Source organism: Lacerta agilis, chromosome 2, assembly GCF_009819535.1.
Source record: "Lacerta agilis isolate rLacAgi1 chromosome 2, rLacAgi1.pri, whole genome shotgun sequence".
In the NCBI taxonomy this organism is placed as follows: Eukaryota; Metazoa; Chordata; class Lepidosauria; order Squamata; family Lacertidae; genus Lacerta; species Lacerta agilis.
Genome location: NC_046313.1, coordinates 117,875,015 through 117,889,361, shown reverse-complemented (window position 1 = coordinate 117,889,361; position 14,347 = coordinate 117,875,015). Strand labels below are relative to the sequence as shown.

The 14,347-nt window shown below is 44.6% G+C and overlaps 2 protein-coding genes across 2 annotated transcripts in view; both read left to right on the top strand.

Moving 5' to 3' along the window:
- LOC117042205 (oocyte zinc finger protein XlCOF6-like) overlaps positions 1-14,347 on the top strand; it is a gene marked incomplete at its 3' end in the record, with an annotated part of 67,856 nt that overhangs the window by 5,884 nt on the left and 47,625 nt on the right. The gene's annotated exons all lie outside the window — the stretch shown is intronic.
- Positions 5,329-14,347, top strand: part of LOC117042994 — a 54,109-nt gene continuing 45,090 nt past the window's right edge. The window contains 3 exon segments of the mRNA XM_033142616.1: positions 5,329-5,405; positions 8,369-8,546; positions 9,462-11,458. Of these exon segments, the coding sequence (XP_032998507.1) occupies positions 8,472-8,546; positions 9,462-11,458 (2,072 nt within the window). The 5' untranslated portion in view covers positions 5,329-5,405; positions 8,369-8,471.

The window sequence follows — 14,347 nt, the reverse complement described above, 5'->3', positions numbered from 1 at the left end:
CCGGCCCATGGCCTGATAACCTTGCCGACGGCTGGGATAGACATTCAGTTGTAGTGGAAGTCTTAAAAACCATCAAAAGACTGAGAGGTAAGAGCTGTAAGAGTGGATACTCTACTGGCCATCAATTAACTCAAAGAAGAGAAATGTTTTAGAAGGAGGGTGGAATCTGCTTTGGTTATTGTGAAACGCTTTTTAGAGTGTAGAACCTGTTTCTCTCCAAGTTGACACTTTCTTTCACATCAGTAACAGGAAATCAATCTTAAATGCATGCAGCGTATGTGAGCTTTTGTTGATTGTATGTAATGTTGTCTAGACATGTATTTAAAGTAATGAAGGTAACATTTCACAATAGTAAGCATAATATAATATTTAATCTAATGTTAAAAGAGAGGAGGAGTGTGTGAACAGGAGCGTAGCAAGGGGTGCTGTCCGACCCAGGTTCCATAATGGAAGGGTTCACAAATTATCAAGGAACAATTACTGCCCTACTAGGGCTGTTCGTAAATAACTTTTTTGAAAACGCCTGCTCCAAAGGTCTTGTCTTACTATACTAGGGATTATATAGCTATATATGAAATTTCATGCATATCGGTTAATATCTTGACCCTCCTCCACCAAAATAGCTGTTCACTTGGCTGTTTTCCTATGTCGTGGAGGCTGAAATTTCAGTTCAGTGGATCACTTACTGTTCCGAACCCTAACCATGTGGAAAGCCATCTAATTAGACTTTAATTTGATTCTGAGATGTTTTTAGGACGTAATTTAATTACTGTTTGATTTTATACCAATGGTATGTATCTCAAGTTAGCCACCCTGAGCCCGACTTTGGCCAGGGAGGGCGGGATAGAAATAAAAGTTTATTATTATTATTATTATTACTTTTTATTATTCCTGTGTAAGAAAATATGAAATAACATAAAACCATTTTTGCAGGGGGGGAATCAATGGGGGGGGGTGACAAGAAACTTTGCGCACTGGGTACCACCTGACCTTCCTATGCCTCGGGGGGGGGGGTGACAATTTTTTTTTTGCCCCCGGGTACCAATTTACCTTGCTGCGCCCCTGTGTGTGAGTCTGGAGTGTTGCTTCTGAATGAGGATGGACTGAGAGTGAGCTGGTTTTGGTGCTTGGTGGAAGGAGTTGGGAATGTTTGTATCTGGGAATGGAGAGTTGCACAAAGTGGAGCTGAGACTGGGGGTGTCGCTTTGGAAGCAGAGTTAGATTAATATTGTAGCAACAGCAGCATAACTCCCACTGTTGTAATTGCAATAATGGAACCATGAAGAGCCTCATCTATTCTTTTGATATATAGATATATTGTGCATAGATATATTTGGTGGCAGGAGAAATAAAAGGGGTATTTAGTGGCATAACCAGGAAAGGCTCTGTTCCCAGCTGCACGTCTTGCATGAGGAGGGAAGGGGGCACAGGGAAGAAGGGGCCGTTCCAGAGCATCTCAAAGCAATGTGTGGGGGGGGGGCACGGTTACACAAGTGTGTGTAGAATGCTGTCCCCAAAAAGACACAGGGGAGAAACAATATGGATGAGTATAATGTGGAAGGAGGTTCAGGCAGGTCCCCAACCGAGAGTGCTAAATCCACCAGCTGCAAAACTTTTAGCTGAATCTCAAAAAAACCCAGGGCTTTTCCCTTTGCAAAAAAGCTGCAAAACTTTTATCTGATCTTCAAAAAGACAGGGTTTTTCTCTTTGCAAAAAAAAGTTGCTAAACTTTTAGCTGATCCTCAAAAAATGGCTTTTAGAGGAGGAAAACCAGGGGGAAAAAATCTGGGTTTCTTCTAAAAAACGAGGTGCGCCCTATGGTCCGGTGCGCCCCATGGAATGAAAAATGTGGTATTAGGAAAAATACAGGAATTTGGACAGGTATCACATTTTAAATTGAATAAAAATAAGACTAAACTCTTAGTGAATAATGTTTCAGAGGAAGACAAAAAGGAGATGCAGCATAAGACGTGTGTGTGTGTGTTAAATATTTGGGAATATGGTTGACAGCTAAGAATATTAATGTATTTCAAGATAACTGAAAAATTATGTAAACAAAATTCCTTCCAGTAGCACCTTAGAGACCAAATAGGTTTGTTATTGGTATGAGCTTTCGTGTGCATGCACACTTCTTCAGATAACACTGAAACAGAAATCACCAGACCCCATAAAAGGTAAAGGGACCCCTGACCATTAGGTCCAGTCGTGTCCGACTCTAGGGTTGCGGCGTTCATCTCACGTTACTGGCTGAGGGAACCGCCGTACAGCTTCTGGGTCATGTGGCCAGCATGACGAAGCCGCTTCTGGCAAACCAGAGCAGCACATGGAAATGCCGTTTACCTTCCCACCGGAGCGGTACCTATTTATCTACTTGCACTTTGACATGCTTTTGAACTGTTAGGTGAGCAGGAGCAGAGATCGAGCAACGGGCGCTCACCCTGTTGCGGGGATTTGAACCAGCAACCTTCAGATCAGCAAGCCCTAGGCTCTGTGGTTTAACCCACAGCGCCACCCGTGTCACCACCAGACCAGTATTTGGACAGAAATAAAAAGGATTTTAGAAATTTGCAGAAGGATGAATTTATCATTATATCTCAAGATTTATCTGGAGAGGGAAGAAACCAAGAATAAAACATAAATTACTAATAAATGTCAAAGATAGAGGAGGTTTCTCTCTACCAGATTTAAGATTATATTATGAAGCATCTTGCATTTGCTGAATCCAGGATTGGATAACTTTAAAATATGTAGATTTGTTAGATTTGGAAGGTCATGATAAAGGTTTGGGAGAAATACAAAGACTTCGTAGAACAGAAAACACCATGGTGGCTCAACATCATTGAAAAAAATGAACATAAGGACAAGCTGGCCGACATATAGAGCTGTTAACAGAAATGGGTAATCAATTTAAAGGTTTTGAAGATGTTGGAGAAAACGAAACAGGCTGTTACAATATTTTCAATTAAATGAAACTTTTAAAAATGATAAAAAGAAAGGATTTAGTTGTGATGTATCAAAGTTTCAGAGAGAAATAGTAGAAGATAGTACAAAATTACTGTCAAAAACGTACAATCTGCTTTTGGAGTAGGACACCAAAGAGGAATAGGACAAATGTGTTATGATAAAATGGGCAAAACATCTGGAACAATATAGACAGGAAAGGCTTTGAAAGATAGATACGAAATTTACTGCATGTACTTTGCTGAAAGAGAATTATATGAAAATGATGTACCGCTGGTACCGAACCCCAGTCAAATTAGCAAAAATATATAGAACAAGATCTAGTAAGTGTTGAAAATGTAAAGAAACAGAGGGTACGTTTTATCATATGTGGTGGAAATGTAAAGTTGTCAAAATAAATTGGGAAATGATTAAGAATGAATTGGAAAAAATGTTTAAAGTAACCTTTGTTTAAAAACCAAAAGCCTTTTTATTAGGTATTATAGGACGGAAGGTTCCAAAAGACCAGAATATATTGATGGCTGCCTGGATACTGTTAGCCCAAAGATGGAAAGAGGAAGAAGTCCCAACCAAAGAAGATTGGCAAACCAAGTTAATGGATTATGCTGAAATGGCGAAACTAACTGGAAAGCTCAGAAATCAAGAAGATAAGAAATTTAAAAAAGAATGGGAAATGTTAATTATATATTTGCAAAAGTATTGTAAACAGTTTGATATATTGGCAGGATTTTAAGAACACGTGTAATGGTAGAGATAGTATAGAAAATTTGCCGCGGGGGGGGGGGAGAACTTGGAGTAGAAATGTTATGCAGTTGAAAAGGAAATCTAAAGAACCAGGGGAGGGGCAGGGAGGGAAGTCACGGGATTCGGAGAATCCTATGTTATGGATTTGATATTGTTTTTTTGTGTGTTTTTCTTTTTTTGTTATTGTTATTGTTTTTACTTTTGTTACTCTTGTAGAAAATTGAATAAAAATATTATAAAAAAATAAAGAAAAACTTTTATCTAAAATGTACAACTGCACAAGGAAGTCATGGAGGAGAATTACTCAACAAATACCTCCGTGATGATGATGATGATGATGGCATTAAGATTGTGTCAAAGTTATCCTTTTTTTGGAGATGCATTTGATTAGACACCAATGGAATGTGAGGCGTTCTGATAGATAAAGCAATGGTCCATATGTTATTAATCCAAGCCTCTATTGTTTGTGAACAGAGAGCAAATTAATTCTTTAGATTGAAGCCTAGAATATGGGGTCAAATATTGTTATATTAAGGCAAATGCTGGATGAGGGCGGATAGATTGTTTAGTGATTTTAGGGGTCAGATAAAAAACTTTCCCCCAGAAGGTGTGGACCACGGTACACTCCCACCAAACGTGAAAATAGGAATCCGAGACCTTCTGCATGCAAAGCAACTACTCTACCACTGAGCTGCACTCCCCCACCCCATAACTTTCTCCATCAGCTCCCTCTTTTTACAAATGGTTTTGTTTTTGTCGTTCAGTCGTGTCCGACTCTTCGTGACCCCATGGACCAGAGCACGCCAGGCACGCCTATCCTTCACTGCCTCTCGCAGTTTGGCCAAACTCATGTTAGTAGCTTCGAGAACACTGTCCAACCATCTCATCCTCTGTCGTCCCCTTCTCCTTGTGCCCTCCATCCTTCCCAACATCAGGGTCTTTCCCAGGGAGTCTTCTCTTCTCATGAGGTGGCCAAAGTACTGGAGCCTCAACTTCAGGATCTGTCCTTTTAGTGAGCACTCAGGCCTCATTTCTTTAAGGATGGATAAGTTTGATCTTTTTGCAATCCATGGGACTCTCAAGAGTCTCCTCCAGCACCATAATTCAAAAGCATCAATTCTTCGGCGATCAGCCTTCTTGATGGTCCAGCTCTCACTTCCGTACATTACTACTGGGAAAACCATAGCTTTAACTATAGGGACCTTTGTCGGCAAGGTGATGTCTCTGCTTTTTAAGATGCTGTCTAGGTTTGTCATTGCTTTCCTCCCAAGAAGCAGGCGTCTCTTAATTTCGTGACTGCTGTCCCCATATTAAAAGACGCCTGCTTCTTGGGAGGAAAGCAATGTAATGACAAGGGACCAGCCTTTAGGGTTGTCTTAAGTTCCTGCTCTAAACCCCTTTCCCGGGAAGAGGCTTTTCAGAAATTGGGGGGTGGGGGGTCGTCTTTCGCTGGCGCTGCCAGGAATTGAACGCACGAATTTCTCACTAAATAAATGGGAATATGGAGCTTGCTGGCTGGGAATTTCTGTTTGCAGGGAGGGGGAGGGGGATCTCCTCCCTCTCCCCCTCCCTCTGAGTCAATGAGCTCCGCTTCCTAGAGAGGCAGGAAGTTTTTTTTGGGGGGGGGAGACTATTTGGAGGGTAGGGGTCTCCATCCTCATTCCCGGAAGAGAAGCGGACTTGGAGAAGAGGAGAAAGAGGTGCCGCATATTGGGGGGTTATTTGGAGTTGGGGGTGGGAGAAGGATTTGCTTTCCCTCTTTCTGAATCCACAAACAGGGCGGCTGGGAAAGGAGGCGGGAGGATTGGGGGGGGGAGGAAAGCAGGGAGGGGCTCCGTCCTTTAACTGTAGGGATCGGGGCGGGGGGGGGGGCTGGATGCAGGCAAAGACTGGAGGAATTAAAGAAATGTCTCCGCCCGCAAAGATTTTGATGTTGTTTTCTAAAGCCCCCCCACCCCCCGAAATCTGCTGCTGAAGCCCCTGCCTCAGTGGGGCGCAGATCAGGAGGGCAAGCAGGGGAGAGGAAGTGGAAGCAGCTGGAGAACAGAGTCACGTCTGGATTGGGAGAGAGGGAGGAGATTTCGAGTTGGGGGGGGGGTGAGGGATGGGCAATGTCAAGGGAAATCGGGAGCTTCCTTAGTAAGAAAGAGGCTAAGGAAGGGGGAGCCCCCCCCCCAGCTCCCCTTTCAGAAATCCTAGTCTGGGAGGCTGAGGTTGCTTTGGCACAAAGGAAAGAGCCTTGTTGGGTTTCCCATGTTGGGGGGGGGGGGTTGCTGTGCTGCTTTTGTTCCCCAATACTGGAGGAAAGAGGCGCATTTTCAATTTCCTGAAGCATGAAAAAGCACCTCATCAGTTTTCCTCCTGCTTGGCATGGGAAATGGGCCCAGGGATGGCAGGATTTGAAGCTGATCAAGGTCTGAGGAGCCATTTTAAAAGCTTCAAGGCAAAACCTGGAGGAATTAAAGAAATGCCCCCTCCCCAGCTGGAATTGAAGGAAAGGGGGGGAAGGAGATTTATCTCTCCCCCTTGCGCATATTTTGATGCTGTTTCTTTCCAAAAAGAGGCTTCTCCAGATATCCTCTTGGGGAAAGGAGATTCAAAGCACCCAGGGGTGGGAGATCTGGCCTGTCTTGCAGGATTGGCCCAGCGCAGAGGTGCTGAGGGACTTTCTCTGCCGGTGCTGCCAGCCTCAATCCTGCCTGGCCTCGTCCCCATCCAGGTTGCCTGGAGGGCCTTATAATACTGTAGGTGATCCAAAGCCCACCACCTGGGCAATGCTCACACAAGAACCCTGCAAGGTGAGCCAGGATGTCTGTGGTAAATCACTGGTAGATCACTGGCTCCCCCCAAAGAAGCTGAACAACTGTGGCTTGCCTAAAAAAGCTCAACATTTTACCTCCTCCCTGAAAAAACTCCACAAACTTGGACCAAACCCCCCCCCCCCATGGGCCTTCCTCCTTCCTAAGAAAAGCTCAGCAACTTTGACCTGAACCCCACAAAAAGGGGTAGATCACTGCCAGTTTTTAACTCTGTGAGTAGATCACAGTCTCTGGGGAGTTGGCCACCCCTGCTGTAGGTGATCCAAAGCCCACCACCTGGGCAACACTCACAAAAGAACCCAGCAAGGTCAGCCAGGATGAGAGCCTGATTCATGTTTGGAATAGGGGTGGACACCATTATCGAGCCTGAGGGCCACATTCGCTCCTGAGCAGCCTTCCAGGGGCCACTTTCCATTGATGGGCAGGGCCAGAGGACAGAGTTGGTGGAGCTATGGAGCTGACTCTGAGCTTTGCCCATGAGCTTCCTGCCTTCCAGGGATTTTTTCCAGCCACACAAAAGCCCCCCCCCCCCCCAGGAGGCAGCGGAGAAGCTTTGTAAAGAGGGTGTGGCACTGGGGAAATTCTTGGGGAAGAGAGAGATGACTTGAGGGCCAATTCAGTCCCTGGGTCTGAGGTTTCCCCACCCTGCAGTTTGATTGCTGGGCTTACACAAGGGAGACCCAGTCTCACATCCCCATGCTCAGGAGGGATGCCCTGTGGCCAGTTTGGACCCCCTGATTATTTCTCCTCCTGTCCTTCCTCACAGTGTATGGAAGATTAAAGGGCAAACACATGAACACAAACACACAGGTTCGTAAGAGGAAGGACTAGGGGGCCATAAGCCACTGAACTTCATATTTCTGTCCCCTAAACTACAATCCATGTTGATGCATTTGTTGTTGTTGTTGTTGTTGTTGTTGTTGTTCAGTCATTCAGTCGTGTCTGACTCTTCGTGACCCCATGGACCAGAGCACACCAGGCACACCTATCTTTCACTGCCTCCTGCAGTTTAGCCAAACTCATGCCAGTCGCTTCCAGAACACTGTCCAACCATCTCATCCTCTGTCGTCCCCTTCTCCTTGTGCCCTCCATCTTCCCCAACATCAGGGTCTTTTCCAGGGAGTCTTCTCTTCTCATGAGGTGGCCAAAGTACTGGAGCCTCAACTTCAGGATCTGCCCTTCCAGTGAGCACTCAGGGCTGATTTCTTTAAGGATGGATAATTTTGATCTTTTTGCAGTCCATGGGACTCTCAAGAGTCTCCTCCAGCACCATAATTCAAATGTTATGTTATGTTAGTGCATAGAGTGCTCTAAATATTTCCATCTGCTCAGCTTGGATGCGGCTTCTGCACCCTGGTGCCCTACAGATATTGCTTTTCTTCCAATGGCAAATTCTGCCCATAATTTAGGGGTTTGTCTTATTTTCTTTATTCTAAAAGTATCAAAGGGTCAGAAACTAGTTTCCTGGATGGCTGTTCGAAGGAAAGGAAAAGCGAGGTCTGCAGAGGTACTGACCGTAATGCTTTTTGCGAAGCTTCATTAAGAGTTTGGGAGTTGAACCTGAATGTCCCCTAAAGACAGGCAGTTTTTAGTATTGTAAAGTTCCTGTAGAAAGGATTACATCCTTCCAGTTCTCTGCTTTTGTAATTAGAATGTATGCGTATTAGTTCATTTGTATTGATATTTGTAATTTGTAACAGGTATGCTATGTGTGTAAATGTATCCCACCCTAATTAAATCCATCTTTCTGTGAACCACCCTGAGACTTCCGGGTATAGGACGGTATATAAATTCAATTAATAATAAAAATAATAATAATAATTTCTTCATTGTTTTCCTTAAAGAGCTGCTCCCTGCATTGAGGTGCATCTTGTCAACAGCTGAGAGAGTCCCAGAAGTGGCCCAGTTTACGCCTCCTCTTCCTCTGAATCGGCTATAGGCAGAACAATGGCCTCTCATACACATTCTGAACAGTCTCTTCTTATCACTGGAGTGGAAAGAAGAGCCAGTAAGCTTCCTCAGGTAGCAAAAGAGCAACGGGAGCAGGTGGGAGGGAAGAGGCACAGGTGGGAGCACCCAGCCTCCCTCTGTGTTGAGTCAGGATGGTGGGCATCTAAGAGAAGCTCTGTCTTCTTCCTCTTCTTCTTCCAGGCCCTCTTGACCTTTAAGGAGGTGGCTGTGTTTGAGGTCAGGCCTGCGGAGGATTGGAGTTGGGGGGGGGGGAGCTGGGAACTACCACGCAGCATTGAAAAAGTGCAAGAAAAAAATCATGAGGGTAAAATAACGAACGCTGTAACACCCAATCAGAAACAGACCAATCGCAAAACAGAATTGCCGTCTACCAGCAAAAAAAAAGAGGAAAAAACAGTTCCGGATGCCTGCAGTAGCATGGGGAGGAGCGGGAGCACAAATGGAAAAAACAACAAAACCAAAGTGCCAGCAGTGAGGGCTCCGTGTGCCCACTGTGCACGCGTGCCATGGGTTCGCCACCGCTGCTCTAGGGCTCAGTGTTATTTGGGAGTTGGTTTAACTGGATCTTAAGGGCTCTTGAGAAATTTCCCAGGGATTATGATTGGTATCCGGACCATAACACTATAAATCCAAGGTGCCCACACTCAGCAGGGGGTCGAGGATTATTGTGCAGAGTATTAAGAACTTCATGATGAACTTAGGACCCTGATGAATAGTGAGCAGGTTCAGGGACATACAGCAGCTCCCTTTCCTGTGGGAAACCACTTTTTATAAAAAGTAAACCCCACAGTTCAACCATATTCTGAGATAATGCTGGTTCATAAACGATTATTAAGGGTTATGAAAGGCTGATGATGTATTACCATTATTTAATTTATTTCATTTGCCTTTCCTAAAACATAAGTAGGACAGGAGAGAATGTATGAGATGACTGATGTGTGTAATATTCCTCTGTTCTCTTCCTAGAAAACAAATAGGATTTTCTCCCCATTCCCCTGGTCGAAAGAAGACAATGGAGAAGACAGTCAAAAGTCTGGTGGGCCATGTTCAATAGGAATAACGAAGAAACCATTTAAATACATGGAGTGTGAAAAGGGAGAGGATAAACAATTTGAAAGCATGGAGTGTGGAAAGAGCTTCACTGACAGAGGAACACTTAGAAATCACCAACAAACTCTCACAGGAGAGAAACCATTTAAATGTATTGAGTGTGGAAAGAGCTACAGTCAGAATGGACACCTTAGAATTCATCAACGGACTCACACGGGGGAGAAACCATTTAAATGCATGGAGTGTGGAAAGAGCTTCACTGAGAGTAGAACACTTAGAATTCATCAACGGACTCACACGGGGGAGAAACCATTTAAATGCATGGAGTGTGGAAAGAGCTATAGTCAGAAAGGAAACCTTAGAATTCATCAACGGACTCACACAGGGGAGAAACCATTTAAATGCATGGAGTGTGGAAAGAGCTTCAATGAGAGTGGAACACTTAGAACTCATCAAAGGACTCACACGGGGGAGAAACCATTTAAATGCATGGAGTGTGGAACAAGCTTCACTAAGAGTGGAACACTTAGAATTCATCAACGGACTCACACGGGGGAGAAACCATTTAAATGCATGGAGTGTGGAAAGAGCTTCACTGAGAGTGGAACACTTAGAATTCATCAACGGACTCACACGGGGGAGAAACCATTTAAATGCATGGAGTGTGGAAAGAGCTTCATTCACAGTGGAAAGCTTAGAATTCATCAACGGACTCACACGGGGGAGAAACCATTTAAATGCATGGAGTGTGGAAAGAGCTATAGTCAGAAAGGAAACCTTAGAATTCATCAACAGACTCACACGGGGGAGAAACCATTTAAATGCATGGAGTGTGGAACAAGCTTCACTAAGAGTGGAACATTAAGAAAACATCAACGGACTCACACGCGGGAGAAACCATTTAAATGCATGGAGTGTGGAAAGAGCTATAGTCAGAAAGGAAACCTTAGAATTCATCAACAGACTCACATGGGGGAGAAAACATTTAAATGCATGGAGTGTGGAACAAGCTTCATTCACAGTGGAACATTAACGAAACATCAACGGACTCACACGCGGGAGAAACCATTTAAATGCATGGAGTGTGGAAAGAGCTACAGTCAGAAAGGAAACCTTAGAATTCATCAACGGACTCACACGGGGGAGAAACCATTTAAATGCATGGAGTGTGGAAAGAGCTTCACTAAGAGTGGAACACTTAGAATTCATCAACGGACTCACACGGGGGAGAAACCATTTAAATGCATGGAGTGTGGAAAAAGCTTCACTAAGAGTGGAACACTTAGAATTCATCAACGGACTCACACGGGGGAGAAACCATTTAAATGCATGGAGTGTGGAAAGAGCTACAGTCAGAAAGGAAACCTTAGAATTCATCAACGGACTCACACGGGGGAGAAACCATTTAAATGCATGGAGTGTGGAAAGAGCTTCAGTCAGAATGGACACCTTAGAATTCATCAACGGACTCACACGGGGGAGAAACCTTTTAAATGCATGGAGTGTGGAAATAGCTTCACTGAGAGTGGAAGACTTAGAATTCATCAACGGACTCACACGGGGGAAAAACCATTTAAATGCATGGAGTGTGGAAAGAGCTTCACTAAGAATGGAACACTTAGGATTCATCAACGGACTCACACGGGGGAGAAACCATTTAAATGTATGGAGTGTGGAAAGAGCTTCCCTAAGAGTGGAACACTTAGAATTCATCAACGGACTCACACGGGGGAGAAACCATTTAAATGCATGGAGTGTCGAAAGAGCTTCATTCACAGTGGAGCATTAAGAAAACATCAACGGACTCACACAAGGGAGAAAGCATTTCAATGCATGGAGTGTGGAAAGAGCTTCAGTCGGAGTGGATGTCTTACAAAACATCAACAAACTCATACAGGGGAGAAACCATATAAGTGCTAGGCAAGTGGATAGAGCAGAGGTCAGCAACCTCTGACCCATGGGCCGGATGCTGCCCACTAAGGCGGTTTCACCAGCCCACGAGCCGTTCGCCAACCAAGCTGTCCGCTCAGCAAGCCCCCCGTGCATGGCGCCAGAATTTGCTTCTGCGCATGTCCAGACGCAGAAAATCGCTTCTGCGCAGGCACGATCTTCGGCGTCTGGGCATGCGCAGAAGTGATTTCCAGCGCCACGGCATGCTCAGAAGCGATTTCCGGCATTGCGCTGTGCATTTCCAGCTCACGGGCACTCCGTGGGGCTGATCCGGCCCATGGCCTGATAACCTTGCCGACGCCTGGGATAGACATTCAGTTGTAGTGGAAGTCTTAAAAACCATCAAAAGACTGAGAGGTAAGAGCTGTAAGAGTGGATACTCTACTGGCCATCAATTAACTCAAAGAAGAGAAATGTTTTAGAAGGAGGGTGGAATCTGCTTTGGTTATTGTGAAACGCTTTTTAGAGTGTAGAACCTGTTTCTCTCCAAGTTGACACTTTCTTTCACATCAGTAACAGGAAATCAATCTTAAATGCATGCAGCGTATGTGAGCTTTTGTTGTTTGTATGTAATGTTGTCTAGACATGTATTTAAAGTAATGAAGGTAACATTTCACAATAGTAAGCATAATATAATATTTAATCTAATGTTAAAAGGGAGGAGGAGTGTGTGAGCAGGAGCGTAGCAAGGGGTGGCGTAGGGGGCTGGCCGACCCAGGTTCCATAATGGAGGGGGTGTCAAATTATCAAGGAACAATTACTGCCCTACTAGGGCAGTTCATAAAAAACCTTTTTGAAAATGCCTGCTCCAAAGGTCTTGTCTTACTATACTAGAGATTATATAGCTATATATGAAATTTCATGCATATCGGTTAATATCTTGACCCTCCTCCACCAAAATAGCCGTTCACTTGGCTGTTTTCCTATGTCGTGAAGGCTGAAATTTCAGTTCAGTGGAGCACTTACTGTTCCCAACCCTAACTCTGTGGAAAGCCATCTAATTAGACTTTAATTTGATTCTGAGATGTTTTTAGGACGGAATTTAATTATTGTTTGATTTTATACGAATGTTATGTATATGATGTTAGCCACCCTGAGCCTGACTTCAGCCGGGGAGGGCGGGATATAAATAAAAGTTTTTTATTATTATTACTTTTTATTATTCCTGTGTAAGAAAATATGAAATAACATAAAACCATTTTTGAGGGGGGGGAATCAATGGGGGGGTGACAAGAAACTTTCCGCACTGGGTACCACCTGACCTTCCTATGCCTCGGGGGGGGGGGGTGACAAAAAATGTTTTTGCCCCCGGGTACCAATTTACCTTGCTGCTCCCCTGTGTGTGAGTCTGGAGTATTGCTTCTGAATGAGGATGGACTGAGAGTGAGCTGGTTTTGGTGCTTGCTGGAGGGAGTTGGGAATGTTTGTATCTGGGGATGGAGAGTTGCACAAATTGGAGCTGAGACTGGGGGTGTCGCTTTGGAAACAGAATTAGATTAATATTGTAGCAACAGCAGCATAACCCCCCCCCCCGATATAATTGCAATAATGGAACCATGAAGACACAGAAAGACTGAAAGCACCTACTTATATGCCCAAGGCAGTCTTGAAACTCTCATCTATTCTTTTGATTGTGCATAGATATATTTGGTGGCAGGAGAAATAAAACGGGTATTTAGTGGCATAACCAGGAGAGGCTCTGTTCCCAGCTGCACGTCTTGCATGAGGAGGGAAGGGGGCACAGGGAAGAAGGGGCTGTTCCAGAGCATCTCAAAGCAATGTGCGGGGGGGGGGGGGCACAGTGACACAAGTGTGTGTAGAATGCTGTCCCCAAAAAGGACACAGGGGAGAAACAATATGGATGAGTATAATGTGGAAGGAGGTTCAGGCCGGTCCCCAACCGAGATTGCTAAGGGTCAACTTCCTCCAAATCCACCAGCAGGAGCCACCTCTGGGCCCTGAGGGTGGGAAGCCTCCCTCCACCTTCGCAACTGGACATGCTCCTAGGAAGTCCTCCTGCCAGCAGATCACAATGGGTATTATTGAAGGGCTTCTGGCTTGCTTCTCATCTGAATGGCGGTGTGATCTGTGTTATCTTAACAAAGGCAACCGTTTTGTGGCTGTTGTCCAACCGGTTGCTGCATGTGCCCCAATCCATAAAACAGTGTTGGGGAGGCTGTGTCTAAGTCCACACCTTTCTTTTTTGGTGGGGAGGACATAGTTGTCCCCAGGTGACTGCTCAGAGTCCCTGTAGGGCTCCTTTGGGAGGGAGGGAAGCACTCTTCTCTGGTTCCTCTCAGGCAGCAAATGGCTTCTGCTCCCCCCTCCCTCAAGGCTGCCTCGATCTCATCGCTGCAAAAAGGGAAGAGCCCTTCTAAAACGGAGCTTTTCCTCTTTCTTTTCCCCCTTTGCAAAAAAAGCTGCAAAACTTTTAGCTGATCCTCAAAAAACCAGGGCTTTTCCCTTTGCAAAAAAGCTGCAAAACTTTTAGTTCACCCTCAAAAAAACAGGGTTTTTCTCTTTGTAAAAAAGTTGCTAAACTTTTAGCTGATCCTCAAAAAAACGGCTTTCAAAGGAGAAAAACCAGGGGGAAAAATTTCTGGGTTTCCTCTGAAAATGAGGTGCGCCCTTTGGTCCGGTGCGCCCTATGGTCCGGTGCGCCCTATGGAGTGAAAAATGCGGTATTAGAAAAAATACAGGAATTTGGGCAGGTATCACATTTTAAATTGAATAAAAATAAGACTAAACTCTTAGTAAATAATGTTTCAGAGGAAGACAAAAAGGAGATGCAGCATAAGACATGTGCGTGTGTTAAATATTTGGGAATATGGTTGACAGCTAAGAATATTAAT